We start from the raw sequence: 15,015 nt of genomic DNA, 5'->3' as shown, positions 1-15,015 counted from the left end.
TAAAGCTGGGGGAAGAAGAAGGAAGGGGGGGACGTTGGGAGTGATGGCGTTTGTCTTCCCAAGTCACCGTTAGGCGTGATGGAGCCCTGCTTTCCTGGAGATGGCTGAACACCTGCCTGCCCATGGGAAGGAGTGAAGGAATGCCTTGTTTTGCTTTGCTTGTGTGCGCAGCTTTTGCTTTACCTATTAAACTGTCTTTATCTCAACCTATGAGCTTTCTGACTTTTACTCTTCTGATTCTCTCCCCCATCCCAGCAGGGGGGGAGTGAGCGAGCGGCTGGGTGGTGCTTAGTTGCTGGCTGGGGTTAAACTATGACAGTCTCAGAAAAGAGCAAGAACTCCGAGGCCAACGGATGATCTTATGGTAAGCATATTCTAGCTGTGCACTGACAGGTCACTGCCTTTAGCATAGCACTTTAGTACATCATCTTCATTTTGGCATTTCCACGTAGCTTTAGATTTCCCCGTAAGACAGACTGCTTCTATATCAGAACAAACACCTTTTTGGCTTCCTGCACTCCTTACACAGCCTCTAATATTTAGTGAGAGTAAGACTATTCTTTATCCTGTAGTAATATCATAGCATACCAGTATCCTAGACGTGTAGTCCCAGATCCATTACTAGATACTTAGAAAGTGGGGTTTCCAAAACAGATTTACCACTACAGATTTTCATGGTCCTCAGATTTCCCTGCAGTATGTAAATACTGTCTCTTAACAAAATCAGCAGTTTTCTGAATCACTCCCACAAAAGTCAGGAAAGTCTTAGTTACAAATATGTCTATATTAACAAAAGTGTGCTACACCTCGCACTTTCTGTTACATAAGCAAAGTTAACGCATTACAGATTAACAAAGTAGCAAAATTACACAACTCTAAACATGGTTTACCTAATTTTGTTATTTTAAATTTCAGATTAAGAGCTCGATTTCTCTACCTCAGCAATGTGTTGATGCTAGGCATTACTGTAAATTCTAGAAGGTTTATTAAAGTAGAAAACAAAAAGTGTTACTTGCTTCCCATAGATGCCAACCACTATTCTCTATTGGAAGAGCTCTGGGTGGTAAATTACGCCGCTGGAAACTCTGCATGCTACCTCCTTGACACAACTAATCTCTGCAGAAGTGCCTTGACCTTCACAGGGAAAACTAAAGTGAATACTCACCCTCCGTGCTTAACTTTAAGTATCCAAGTAGTATCCTAGCATTCAGTGAATTATTCACATATTTAACCCAAGCACGTATACATTAAAAGCCACACAGCTTAAAGCAGGCTCAAACTCCACCGTACCATAAGATGAAGTTCTCAGAGCGGAGGCTTCTCCGGGAACACCCCACTCGGTGATAAGATCTCATTTTCACACTATAAACAATACACTATGTCAAAAGCTATTAGGGTTAACATAGCAAACTCAGAGAAGGTGTAGCTGAGCACAGGTCTCGTGGATTTACTCCAAATTGAATTCACTATTATGTATTCATTTTGTTGACTAAAATATTATTTAATTTACAGCCTTTAAAAATAGAAGGGTTTAAAATTTGATGCAGCTATCCTTCTACACCTACATTTAACATTTTAACACATTTTCTCTCTACCTGGACAGTCTTTAATCATCCAACCAATTGGCTAAGTGCAAAAAACCAGAGCAATTCACGTCACAGCCTTGATTCTTAGCTTCATGACTGCTGTTACTTTAAAAGTAAGCACATGCATGGTCTCCACAGTCTGTGAAACCCACTACACTCAAAGTTACCTTTTTTCATCTTCCTTCTTTACAAATCAAAACTTAAAGCTTCAGAAAATATTTAGGTTTGCACGACAGGTATAACAGAAGTTTTTTGTTTCCTCACTATGATATTTATCTAAGCCTGGATCTCTTGCACATCAAATTGCTCTGTTACATGAGGAATACTAAGTAACATTTGTAACTGCTCACTCATATGGAGAGTTGTTTAATGAACACCTCACAGCAAAAAGGATCATTATCATACACATACATTTACATCTCACTTCTATTTTTCTGCAAGAAGACAAACAGATTGAAAGAGAAAGCAAGCTCGGTTGCCTTTGGAAATAAGCTTAGTGCCAAAACAAAAAATAGGCCGTTGTATCCCTATAACTGAACCTCTCAATTGAACACTCGATTGCGGGTGTTTGCTTAACCAAAACCCAAACTTGTATTAGAGACGTCAGTTAATGAAAAGTGAATGCTCTACTGACTTTTGATTATAGGAGAGAAATTAGCATTAAAAGTTATTACTGCTTTAAGTTTAATCATTGGCAAAATCAGCGGAACTAATTTTAGCTGAGCAAAGCAATGTTCTGAAAACTTTGTTAAAAGGTGATTTTCAAAGTCCAATAAATGAACCTGAAATGTGAGGATGAGAGTGACAATATACATCCAAAAGATCTAGTACATTCAGTGCCTGAAACACATACAAACATTCGTATTTGTTCCAAGAACATGCCAACTATCTATCAGTACTGACTTTCTAAATTTGTTGCAACATTAAGAAGCAACAAGTAAACTTATCTATGTGCAACTAATGTGCAAGCTTCTACAAAAATTTCAGTAGCAACTGTTTAATACAGTGGTAAAATACAAAACTGGCAATGGAAATACCGATTTTCTAGTAACTTTGTGTATACATCAGAGCATCCTAATCAAAAAGGGAAAAAAAAAATCAGCACATAGAAGGAAAATGGAAGTGTGAAGGATTTGTTAATCATATACTATAAAGAGTAAGGGTTTGATGCGTGAAGTTACATATTAAAATATTATCAAATGTCTGATAATTGAAAAAATAACACAGCCAATTTTCAAGCAATAAAATTTAACAGTCCAATGCTAAGGCAAGAGGAAACTGTTGCCCATTTTTCCTTTTAACATGTCATTGTCTTCTTTTGCAGAAGCTCACAGTGATCCTATGTTGACACCTTTAAGCAAAGAAGTGTGACATTCCAGAAATACACAGGGCATCACATGCGTTACAGACGACAATGGAACATATATCGATAATGGGGAATACACAGCAATTCCTTGGAGTTCTTCACTTATTCAACAATTTTGATTTTTAAATCTTATTGACATTAAATACTGCTGAATGTCTGGGCCGGGGGCAGAGGTGATACTCTTAAAAAAAATAGGATAATCAGATCAGGCTGCCCAATCTAAAAACATGCCAGCAAACATTTGGATTCCGATCTATCATACTTTGTCACATGCTTATACAGAAAACTTATTTTTAAAATACTTTATAAAGGGTGTTGTATGTAGTAGTATTATTTTCCAAGTCTTTTACTTATTAAGACAAATCGCATTTCTGCTACGATACCTCTGAACAGGGAAGAATTATTATTTTTATCATTTGTAAGGGTTTCTAAAAATATAGTTAAGTAGTTCTCCTATACTCCATACTGTAATGATTCTAAAGCCTTGGATTTCAGCTGCAGGAAGATTTGGGTATTGGACTTCTGCAAAAATAAAATTCCTTTCTTTCTGACAGGACAAAGCTCTCTTTCCTACACTACGAGATAGAAGACCACAAAGCTGTCATTCAATTAGGATGGAAATATTAACAAACATTTGTCTCAGATCAGCATCCCTTTGTTTGTGATTTGGTATGAGCAGGAGGAAATACTGCAGAGTAACAGGAACAACTGTAACAGAAGTAACATTATTTAGTACACTAGAAACGATGCAAAGGAAAAGTACCCAGGTAACTGTTATATAAGTGCTTTAGCCATCTTCCTGCTCTTCTCCACCTGACAGCTTCAGAAACATGCCAGAAGAACCAACAACGCAATGTGGATTTGGTCTTTACCTCCTCCAGCTTGACTTTAGGTCAGCTCTTCTTTTAGCTATTGTTTGCTCTTTTGCATAATAGTCTAACGGTTACTGGAGTCACTCTGGAAAGAGAAGACCTCCACCCCCATGTTCCTGCCTTCCACTGACCAGGACGGAAGGCAAACCTGGATGAAGTTGAGCTGATTAGCTGTTCGGCTAAGATTACAAAAGCAAATCAGAGAGCAAATATGACAAGAACACTGCTCCAGCACTAAAAGAGTTTTGACCCAACTCTCAAGACTGCTTAAATATATTTTTCATTAAGGGCTCATTGATTAAGTGCATAGAGAACATTATGGTGGGAGTTAAAAATGAGCTAACTTTGCTTTTGTGCTAAATACTTCTTGGGGTTCCGAAATCAATTCATCTTATCTCCTCACCTGGTGCCAAGGTTTGGCAGCATGCAAGCTACTCTGCTTTACTTAAGAACAAATATTCTACAGTCTTCTGAAAACTATTTCTTATCATATCCTAACAAAGAGGAACTGGCCCTTCAGCAGTCAATAGTATTGGTTACTGCTGACTGCTGACATTTTACTCAGACTGTAGGTTTTTTGAGAATAGATAATATTTTCATTTTTTCTGTTCTGTATTCATTTCATTTCTGCATTTTATCACCAGCGTTCCAGAACAGCTTCTGTTGTGGTTATCTTGTTTGATATTTTTTTTTCCTCCCAACTCTTTTGTCACTCTCTCACTTCCATCTGTTTTGAAGAGCTATGTATAAGCTTACTAAAATCTTCAAAATTTTGCGTTTTCAATTGGAACTGAAAAAAGGGCAATACCAAACACAGCTTTAAAATGGAAGCAGAATAAATCTGGGAACCACCTCTAATCTCCCATCCCGTGTTCCTGTCATTAGCACGCACACGCACCCACACGCAAGTGCGTGAGTGAATTTGCACAAGCTTACTCTGTCCCTCAGATTCTGAAGACTGACGAGATTAACAGGGAGGGAGGTATACCTCTAACACTGATGAACAAATTTGTTAAGGCTGAAATCAGATCTTGTATTCACCTGTAGTTATATTCCAAAATATTACACTACACATGATACTTTGCGCACAGATCCTCACACCAATTACTGATAACATTCCTTAAGAGCTAGTACATAGACCTAAAATGACACACCAAGAAGGACAGAAGGCTTTAACTTCATCAGTACTAAATCAAAGCCAAATCTGGTACTCATTCCCATTTTTGCCCTAAGCAGTAAGTGATGGAGTACTTCTTCAACACTGATTTAATTTACAATTAGAGTTTTCCTAAATGTGATGGCTACACTCTATCTCACAAACCTCATTTTTAACCTTACATTATATGAAAACTGCTGACACAAATAATTGACTGCTTTATTATAAATAAGAATACTTAAAATTATTTTTAAAATGCCTCATAAATCCACATTAAGTCTACTTTATTGATTTCAGAAAAGTTCATTTTATTTCCATAGCCATAATCCATGATCTGAGCACTTAAAAAAAAAAAATCACTTTTCTCAGCTTTAACTGTCATTGAAATATCCTTCATTTCAAAGATATCAAGAAATTATCACTATTCATTTTCAATACAAAGCCTCTTACATTTCAGCTGTCATTTTCAAAAAATCATACTGAAAATAGTGTTTCTAAGCAGAGTTCAGTTGCAGTGTAATAAGTAATAATTTCATCAATTAGCAGTATTCAGCATCCACTGAGAGTTCTCTCACTATTATTTTATTCATAGAGTCCTTTGTGGAAGTAGCATACTAAAAAGATCCATTTATCCTTCAAGGTTTTTCATAAATGTGTCATACATCTTAGAAAACAATTGGTTATTATTCTCGCTCAATCTAAATAACTATAATAACTTCCAGGTGTAAAACCTCTTTTTATACTTCCAATCTTCTTTACTCACATTATGGGTCTACATTTTTAATAACCTATTCTAACACTTCTACCTACTTTCACACACGCATTCTGGAGTTTTGCATGGATGCTAGACATGCCTGGATGGGAGGGTAGTCAGCTTATTGTTAAGAGCAGAACACAATTGGGTTTCATAGAATGCCCTTCACAATCAAGGCAAAAACAAGCATTTTATAATGAGCTAGATGCTAGTATAGATGTATGGCTGTAAAGGAAAATGCTGTGATTGTTAAATTCAGCGATAGCTTGCTTGCAGCACCTATTTTATTGCTCCTACCCTCTAGATCCCTCCACATATTTATCAGCCCATTTCTCCTCACCCAGAAGGACACGTCCTGCCTTCTGTCCTTTCATCTCAAGACTGCAAAGGGCTCCCTTCAGAGCACAATATTATCATTCCTTAATAAACTAACAGAGATGCGATTGGGCAGTATGAGGACCTCTCTCAAGGCTAGGTAGACAGCCCTGTGCAAAGCACACAGCACAACCAAACATCCCCCTTAGGAAACAGTAGCCCACGTTTCAGCGACACATCTCCTGCGCAGCAGCCTGCTTCATTCTCTCCAAGTTGGTCAAATGTTTTGTTGACGGAGAAAACCCCGGCCAGGACAGCTCATTCCAACAGAAAATGTTTCAATTTAAATAAGGCCTCTCAGAACACAGCTAACAAAATCGGTCAAATGTTTTGTTGACGGAGAAAACCCTGGCCAGGACAGCTCATTCCAACAGAAGATGTTTCAATTTAAATAAGGCCTCTCAGAGCACAGCTAACAAAATAACAACAAAGAACCACGGAAAGTGTGCAGCAATATATTAATAAATAAACTAGGCACCACAACAACCTACCTGAAAATGGCACAGAGTCCAATCTCCGTAATAAATATAAACCTAATGACATTGCTTATATCACTAATACTTGAAAGAAGTGCATCATTAGGAAGAAGAGGTTAACTAACATCAAACTTTCAAAGCAGCTTTCAATTTTTCCACCTCATTTCTACATTCTCAAAGTGGTGTGCACAGGTACATCTATTAAAAAAACTGCATACACCAGCAAGACGTGTAAATCAGACAGTTTGGCTGCCTGGACACTTCTCTCTCTAATTACATATATAATTGTTTTTGAACCTGAAATTAAAATGTCGGAATGCACCATGATTGCCTTTAACTGATGACTACCATCCCATCTAAATGGAAATATTTAGATTCAACACCTAGATATTTTTTTAATTAGCTTTCAAATGAAGTCACAGGCAAGCATGTCTGCCTTCTCCCATTTGCACTATTGGTGTCAAGTTGAACTGGAAAGGCCAACCATTTCAATGAACTAAAATAAACGTAATTTTAAGGTCAAGTCACTTGTAACACTTCAGGCAGCAAATGTCATACTGAAAATAAAATTGAACCTTGGCTTGAGCAGAGATGAAAGGCTTGGCATTTCAAGAACTTCATTGTGTTTATCACTTTAAATTTACAAATAAAACACCGGCATCACATATATTAATATTTATCATACTAACAAAGCTTTCTGAAACTATATGTATAAATACTGGAAGCATTTTTAAAAACAAAATACTTTTATAGGTGGGCTTACCCTAATTTCAAATGGTGAAGTCTCTGCAAGACCTAAAAACACTCAAAATTCCACATTGGCTTAGTGAGGCATCTCTGACCATGGTAAGAGACCAGATGTTTCATAACACGGTCTAAGTATTTTGACAGAGGGCAGAAGTGAAACTGCCCAACTCAGTCCACAGCATAAGAAAACAAGGATGTTGAAAAAGTGGGTTACTCCGTTTGTTCTGAGACTACACATCAAAGGTATGGAGGTATTGCTCCTCATCCCCAGCCTGAGCAGCGTGACACAAGAACTGGCCATCTAAGGTTGACATTCTACAGCTATCGGATGGAGTAAGTCACCTCCCACACTCACAAAGCTTGCTAATACACTGACACCTGAGGAACTAAAACATCTCATGGCTTTGACTAAGGCCTACCACTGCTTAACGTGGACCCTCCATTTACCCTAAGCCAAATACACTTATGGCTTTGATATAGACATGCTAGTCATCCAGATGATGCATTTCCAAGGAGAATAAACCCCTCTTCTGTTTCTTCTGTTATAAGGCAGTTAGGGAAGGTTACGCAGTGATTTCTGAGCTGTCTCAGGGACAGAGTACATATCAGAATTGCTTCACAAAGAGATTCTTGCATTCTTCCTGCTTGCAGAGAAAACTGGATCCCTTTGGTGTAAATCTGGGCTGAGAATGGTAATTCTACTACAACTTAACTGGGTAATAGCTTATGAATTGGATAATATTAAGAAAAAACTCCTATACATATCTTGATCTAAACAGTCCCCAAATGTACTTGCTTTGGCATTTCATCCTCACTGTGTCTTCTAATTTTTGTTGTTGCTGTTGTTTTTTTCTAATGATATTTAAAGAAGCTTGCCCACTTGAATCCTATGTTCTTTGCCATCTGCAACAACAAAGAAGATTCGGGTATTTCTTATAGTTGTAAGAGTCTATGAGCAGCAAAAAAGGAATTTAAAGTTAAACTTAAGACCAGTCTGAATCACCTGTTATTTCATAAAAGACTACACCTGGCGAATCTGAAGGCAAAATGTTCTTATTTCTAATAAGCATTATTAGAAGAAGAAAACCAGAGAATTTAGTTCATTTCCTCCACTTACTTCTTTAGCTGCTTTCTTCCCCAGTCCCAATTTGACCTGGATATATCTGATTTTTTTTATATTTACATTTTGAATTATGGCATTACATTTGAACTGCACACAGACCAAGACAACAAAATGCCCACCAAGATCTGTGTAGCTGATCTCTGTTGGCACATTTCACAAACTGATGCTCTGCACATGTAAAGACGCCAGAGATTTATGCTGTGCTGATCTGCAAGAAGAATTCTGCCCTTAGTATACAAATGACAGCAAATAAAAATGAAAAGACTTTGAATAACATGCCCACACAAATGCCACCCTCTGAGCTTCTGATAAGACATTTATGGCCAGAGGTTTCCTAATCCCAAATGTTTGATTTCTTTGCCAAATCACATACTTGCCGAAGTCTCATATAAAGGCACAAATCCTGCTCTTCTCGAAGGCGACAGCACAGGGCAGGGAGCAGAGTGTGTAACACTGTACTGATGAAATAAAAAAAGGAATAGAAATCATATGCTAATAAGAGGAGGGAGGTTGCCAGGCAACCAGGGAGGGAGAGAAAGCAGTTTTTGATTTGAACTCTGTGCTGTCAAAGGGTTAGCGTAGCCAGAACAAACAGGACACATTCAATCCAGCTTGTCTGCAGCCACCCAGAATTCCAGCTTTTCTCAAACATTTTAAGCAGAAGTGTGTTCCCAACTCAGTGCCAACTATGTTTGTGCTCCCCAGGTCATTTTACCAACACTGGCAAAATGGCATAGAATAGGATGGACAGTAGATTTTTAAAAAGCGTCCATTTGAAAAGCAGCAGCATGTGCCTTTGGGCAGCACAAACTGCACCATGCATGTAGACTGGCTTGTAGGATTGAGAGAGCTGTGCAACCTTGGGTCCGAGCAAATCCCAGTCCATCAGATACAGCCACACCTCTCTCGGCTACACTGAAAACCGTGCAAGTTCTGCCCTGCTGCTAAAACCACATCCCTTCAAATGCCTCTCAAAAGACTGACCTGCACCACTGCACTCATCACATCTGATGGGCAAAATCCTGCCTTATGGATCTCAGCTTCCTATATCAACATGTACTTTTACTTTCTTAAAAGATGTAACACTAAGCAGAGGAAAGAATAAAATTCAAGTCCAGTCTGCAACATAAAATCATGAAATCCACTTACGTAACAAAAAGGAAAATTAATTTCAGTTCCTTCTTGTTTTCAGCGTTGTTAACTGCAGTGACAACCGTCGCAAGTCTCATAACGGCCTGAGTTTCTCATAAGTCCCAGCCATGAGAAAAGGTGGGAGTAGCAGGTCTTATTTTAAAGACCTTCTTCCAAAACAAGTAAAATTTTAAAAATGTGGAAAAAATTGGAAGTTGAATTCATGAGTAACATTAAAACTCAAAGGTTGCAGGAAAATGAAAAGCACAGAAGTCAGGTGGGTTTTTTTTCCCCCCAGTATCATTATTTTGGATAACTTGACTGAATTGCAGTGCTACAATTTAGCAGACTATCGGCAGTGGAGGCAAGACCGTAAATAACTCTTCGAGCATCAACAGGATTTGCATATGCAACATGAAAAGATAAAATGTTTCATACAGAAGACTTTCCTTCCTACTTGCCAGACCAGGTTTTAACCTGATGAGTAAATCATACTGTTCAATTCTCCAAGATAGACATGATAATTGTGGTCTATAAACTTCCACGAGGTCTTGGTAATCATGCTATAATTGCTGTTCCACTCAGCTAAGAGTTTACTACCATAAAACCACTAAAACAATGAAAGAGCTTGAGAAATTCATTAAACAAAAATAGCTAAACAGGAAGCTTTGTTTCCTCACTGATCGCTTGTCAAATGACCCTAGAAAGACACAGCCGTCAATCCGGAACAGCCATCTGATCATCACGGCAAGCTATAAAGCAATAACTTTAAAAAATCCTACATATTAAAGCTTCGTTATGGAACTTCAAACAACTAACAGGTATCTACAACAGAGAGAGACACTGTAATAATTGGGGCTTTTTAAAATAAAAGTTTAGCCTAGATCAAAGAAAGCTAGCTTCAGCTATTTATTCACATAACCTTTGCTTGACAGTTTTGCGAGCCATGCTGACTAGTAGGATTCCCTGCTATCTTGCTGGAGGTTTCCTGTGGTTTTACACTATTCTTTATTTTTCAATCCTTGCCCTGCTTCCTCCTTTACAGGACACCGAGCTTAGCTCTCAGACATACCTTCAAGGCACCGCCTTTGCTACCTGCAGTCTTTCACTGTTCTAGTCCATTTGTGTTGGGAGAAGAATAAACCTGACAAGCAAAACTTCCTTACCTTGCTGTCATAGCCCGTGCTTTGTAGCACCCGCTAAGTACATATCCCCGGGAAAGAAGAACCGTCACTGCTATCAAACCTGCTACTTTAAGCGGTATGGAAACTGCAGGTTGTACGATAAAGCTCCCTTGAGGCTTAGGGGCACTTCCCAGGTGGCCCTCGCATACAGCAGGGAGCACGGCACAAGAAGTCCTGTTCCCCCACCTACCCGACCCTGGAACCAGCTGCAGCCCTTGAGTTCAGGTGTGCTGACTGCATCCTTGGTGAGCTGCTCAAACAGGCTATAACCTCATTCCGCCTTCATTAGCGGCCTTCAGAGAGCAGTGTACATCTTGCTGCTGAAGAAACTCAAAATCAACACCCACATGCACTGAGGAACTCCTGGAGCCCCCTGTGTCCTCACTAAGGTCAGCACCCAATGGGCACGGTCCGGCCCTTAAGAAACACTCCTCTTCACCCTGAAGTTAATGTAGTTTGCAAAGCTTTTGTCCACTATAGGCAACAGCAATTTATTCATACCTATGGATTACACCACCACAGAAATAAAGACTACAGTGCACAAGAAGCATAGCAAATGTTAGCTTCCTAAAGTAACACCAAATAAAGCTACATGGATGAATTTTGTAATAACTTGTCAAACAAAAAGATGTGATTTAAGAGCCATCTATACTTTCTAAAGCTAAACGAAGGGAAAGCTTGACACAGTTACAGTGACAATGTTCATGATATTATATGTGAAAGCACCACAAATTTACCCTGGTAATTCTCAAACCATTCCCAGATTGCTATTTCAGAACGTGGCTCTAGCCCTTCGCACCTTTCCTTTTATTCTCACAAATCAGACATCAGTGCTGACATCTGGAAACAGCTGTGACAGCATGCTAGGCACCCAGCTGCCGGCCCAGCAAGGAATTACCCATTCATCAACACCCAACTCCCCTTTAAACATACGCAACAGATGATTCAGAGGGAAGGTTAGATCTGTGAAATGCCAACATGCTGTCTACCTACTGTAAGAACGATAATGCTGTTTCATACTAAGGTATGTTGGGGGGTGTGTGTGTTAATTTACTGTCAATGTTTTAGGTTTGTGACAACAGTGTGGCAAAGCGTCTCTGCTCTGCTGAGAAGAAGCCCTTACCAAGGAAGGCTGGGAGTCCTACTCTCACTAGCTGTAGACTGGATGGCAAAGAGCTAGGAAGCATCCACCACCCAAACATCACCGAATGAGATGACTACAGGCACTGCAGAGAAAGGCTGGAATGCAGTCAGGAAAACACAGCATGTAGAGAACAATATTAAGTAATGTCATTCAAGGTTGTGTCATCACGCATGAACTCAAGAAACTGAGTTAAGATTCTACTCAGCACTTCACAGTTTTGCCAGTCATTAATTTCTGAGTACTCGATCTGACAACCTTAATTCTTTAAAGAACCCTGAAGTTTCCAATAGATACAATTATGTATGGTTTACACGCAATGATAGTAAGGAATCAGCTAAAAAAAAAAAAGGGGGGAAGGCAAAAAAAGGAAGACTTTCTTTCCCAGAGTATCATTGGGAGAAGTATGTATGAAGCCTGTAAACACTATCTGGAGTTTGAACGTACATTTAACATACAGTTTCACATTACAAGTTAGAAAGGGAATGCTGTCCTCATACTGTAGATTTCAAAATTTCTTATAAAGACCTAGAGATGCAATAAATAAAAAGCCAAGACAAGTCCTTGCACCGTACATCCAAGGTAGGTACTTTCACCTGTAGCTATTTTGGAATGGGCTTGCTTTCCTTTTGCTTAGAGTTTCTGCACCCAAGGAATATTCTCAGCACATTCTGATGGATTTGACCAGACTCCATCTCTCTCTCTCTCTCAAAAAAAAAAAAAGGCAGTGTTTGGGTTTTGTGGGGTTGGCAGTTGTTTGGGTTTTTGTTTGGTTTGGTTTTGGGCTTTTTGGTTGGTTTGGTTTTTTTGTTTAAACACTAACTTTTTTTGGAGAAGACCCTATATTTTAATCACAACACTCCTAGTCTTCCACAATTTGGAAAGCAGACTTTTAGAACAAGATTATCTATGTAATTTCTTCATCTTCTTTAGTTAGGCCAAAAGATTTCAGGGACAGGACGCCCAGGAGCTGAAGCTGCTGGCTCAGCCAACCAAGGGGGATGAGCTTCCTCAGGGACAGCTTCCTGGAATTTTTCTTTTATTATATAACTTAGCGAATTGGCTGTGATTTTTGCTACTTCTAGCACAGATGCTTGGCTCCTCTTTAACCAGTGACATCAGTCTTTTTATCTGGCCTTAACTATCTAAATAAATGATAAAGTAGTACCAAGACTCCAAAGGTCATATTTAATATTTTAATTATATGAACTATGTTGTGTGAAATGCTAACCATTGAGATAAGTTTAATGAAATCATTCATTCAGTTTTTATACTGTAGCCAAGAAAGTGACCAAAACATTCAAGTTGTGCTGCCAGTGCTCATGTTGAAGACTTCTCCCACTCAACAACCAAATTTCTGAGAATATTTATCTACAATGATATAGGCTTAGCTAACATACACTTTCCCTACTTCAAAGAAAAACATAAAATACGTTTTTATTGAAAATACACTACTTTTTTTTCCCCAAAAAAAGTCCCATGCAGGGAAAAAAAAAAACAACAAAAAAAGAGAGCTGCAATTAGACTATCAGTAATTATTGATATATTCATCTGGGAGACAAATCATGCAGTGACTAAATTTATTCAAACAGATGGGGAAAGGACAATACATTTGGTTTGAAGTAGACTGCCTTGATTTCCTTGCTAATTTAAATGAGTGCTGAAAACAAAAACACAGGAAGATACTGACCGAAGTTTCTATTTTCAACCTGAAAGTAAAGCAAACACTAGTCTTTCTCAAAATCCATCAGTCAGTCTTCTAAATCATGTAGTGCTGCATACTATTACCAACACATGATCCTACAATAATATATTGTTCTTTGAATCTGTCATACATATCTAGAAATGCAAAACAATGTAATCCCAGAAACATTATGCATTAAAAATTTGAGGAAAGTACTCAAAAACCTGTACTGCTAAAATCAAACTTTTGTAATAGAAAAATGAACTTCAACACTTGAAGAAAAATCCCAGATTGGCTGCTCGGAAAACATTGAGCTGGTAAAAGACAGACAGTACTGATTTCATACCACAGTGCCTCCCTAACTGCCAGGAAGACTTCTACGATAGTTTGTTTTTCCCATCCATTCCATGTTTCAGTTTTATCAGAGTATCTGTAAGAGCATTTCTGGACATTAGTCACGGTTTGAGCAGCAGCTCGGTTAGGAAATGGACTGGACACAAAAACTCAGTATGAGAACTGATGATAAAATTCAGTCACAACTGACCTAGAGGTGTATTTAAGCTGCTGCTGTGCATGTTTATGTGTTATGGCTGGGCCCTCAATAGCTGCAATAGCCCACTCTAAACCTAGTATTTTAAACTTACACACTTTTTTTAACTTATATATTTTAAATATTTTAAAGGCATACCACAGCAAAAAGTTGTGTCAGGCTGGAACAAGACTGTCAAACTACAAGTTGGTTTATTGTCACTTTGTTTTTACTAGACTCTCCAAAAGAGCTGAAGCCACGTGCAAGGTCCTGTGAAGGGTGGGGGAAAGTGACCTTGAGTCCCAACCATGCAACCTGGCTAACATCAGCAGGAGTTCACCACATGTTAAACTGCACTAGCCTTGGTCCCACTCCACCTCACCTCCGCCTTGCACCAGGCCATGTCCCAACCCTACTTCCAAGCTCCCAGTCCGACCTGCGGCAAGGAATGTCACGCACAAGTGCCACGGGTACTGGGAAGCCACTTGCAGCAAGGGTGCTACTCCTGCCATCCTGCTCAGCATTCCATGCAACTGTTTTACTCCCAGAAGACACGGTGCGGTACGTCAGCTCAGCTTGGCCCAAAGCGGGGCAGTGAAGGACTGAGGGCCCGCGCACTTCCGACGGCCCACAGGCAGCTGCGGGCCACTGAGGCCAAGGCCGTGAGGTGCTGTGAGAGGGCCCGGCTTGGCAGCTTGAGGCCCGTGAGGCCGCCCAGGGCCTCCCCAGGCCCCGGCCCCCGAGCAGCCCTGCCCCGCAGGAACCCTGCCAGAGCCGGGAGCGAGACCTCACCGCGGGAGACGGGGCTCGCCCAGACCCAGCCCTCGACTTCGCCGGCGGGGAGTGACAGGAGGCGGCGAGGAGAAGGGGAGGCGCCGGGCGCCGCCCCCT

General features: G+C 39.7%; 1 protein-coding gene across 1 annotated transcript in view; it reads right to left on the bottom strand.

Moving 5' to 3' along the window:
* The window catches only part of DPYD (dihydropyrimidine dehydrogenase), a 387,751-nt gene that overhangs the window by 371,840 nt on the left and 896 nt on the right, over positions 1-15,015 (bottom strand). Inside the window, exons 2-3 of the mRNA XM_009290477.2 lie at positions 8,829-8,913; positions 8,213-8,281 (exon numbers count right to left, since the gene is read on the bottom strand). Coding sequence (XP_009288752.1) covers positions 8,213-8,281; positions 8,829-8,913 — 154 coding nt within the window. The remainder of the gene's footprint in view (positions 1-8,212; positions 8,282-8,828; positions 8,914-15,015) is intronic.

This window comes from Aptenodytes forsteri, unplaced genomic scaffold, assembly GCF_000699145.1.
Source record: "Aptenodytes forsteri isolate BGI_AS27 unplaced genomic scaffold, ASM69914v1 Scaffold237, whole genome shotgun sequence".
Lineage (NCBI taxonomy): Eukaryota > Metazoa > Chordata > Aves > Sphenisciformes > Spheniscidae > Aptenodytes > Aptenodytes forsteri.
This window is presented reverse-complemented; position numbering and strand designations above follow the sequence as displayed.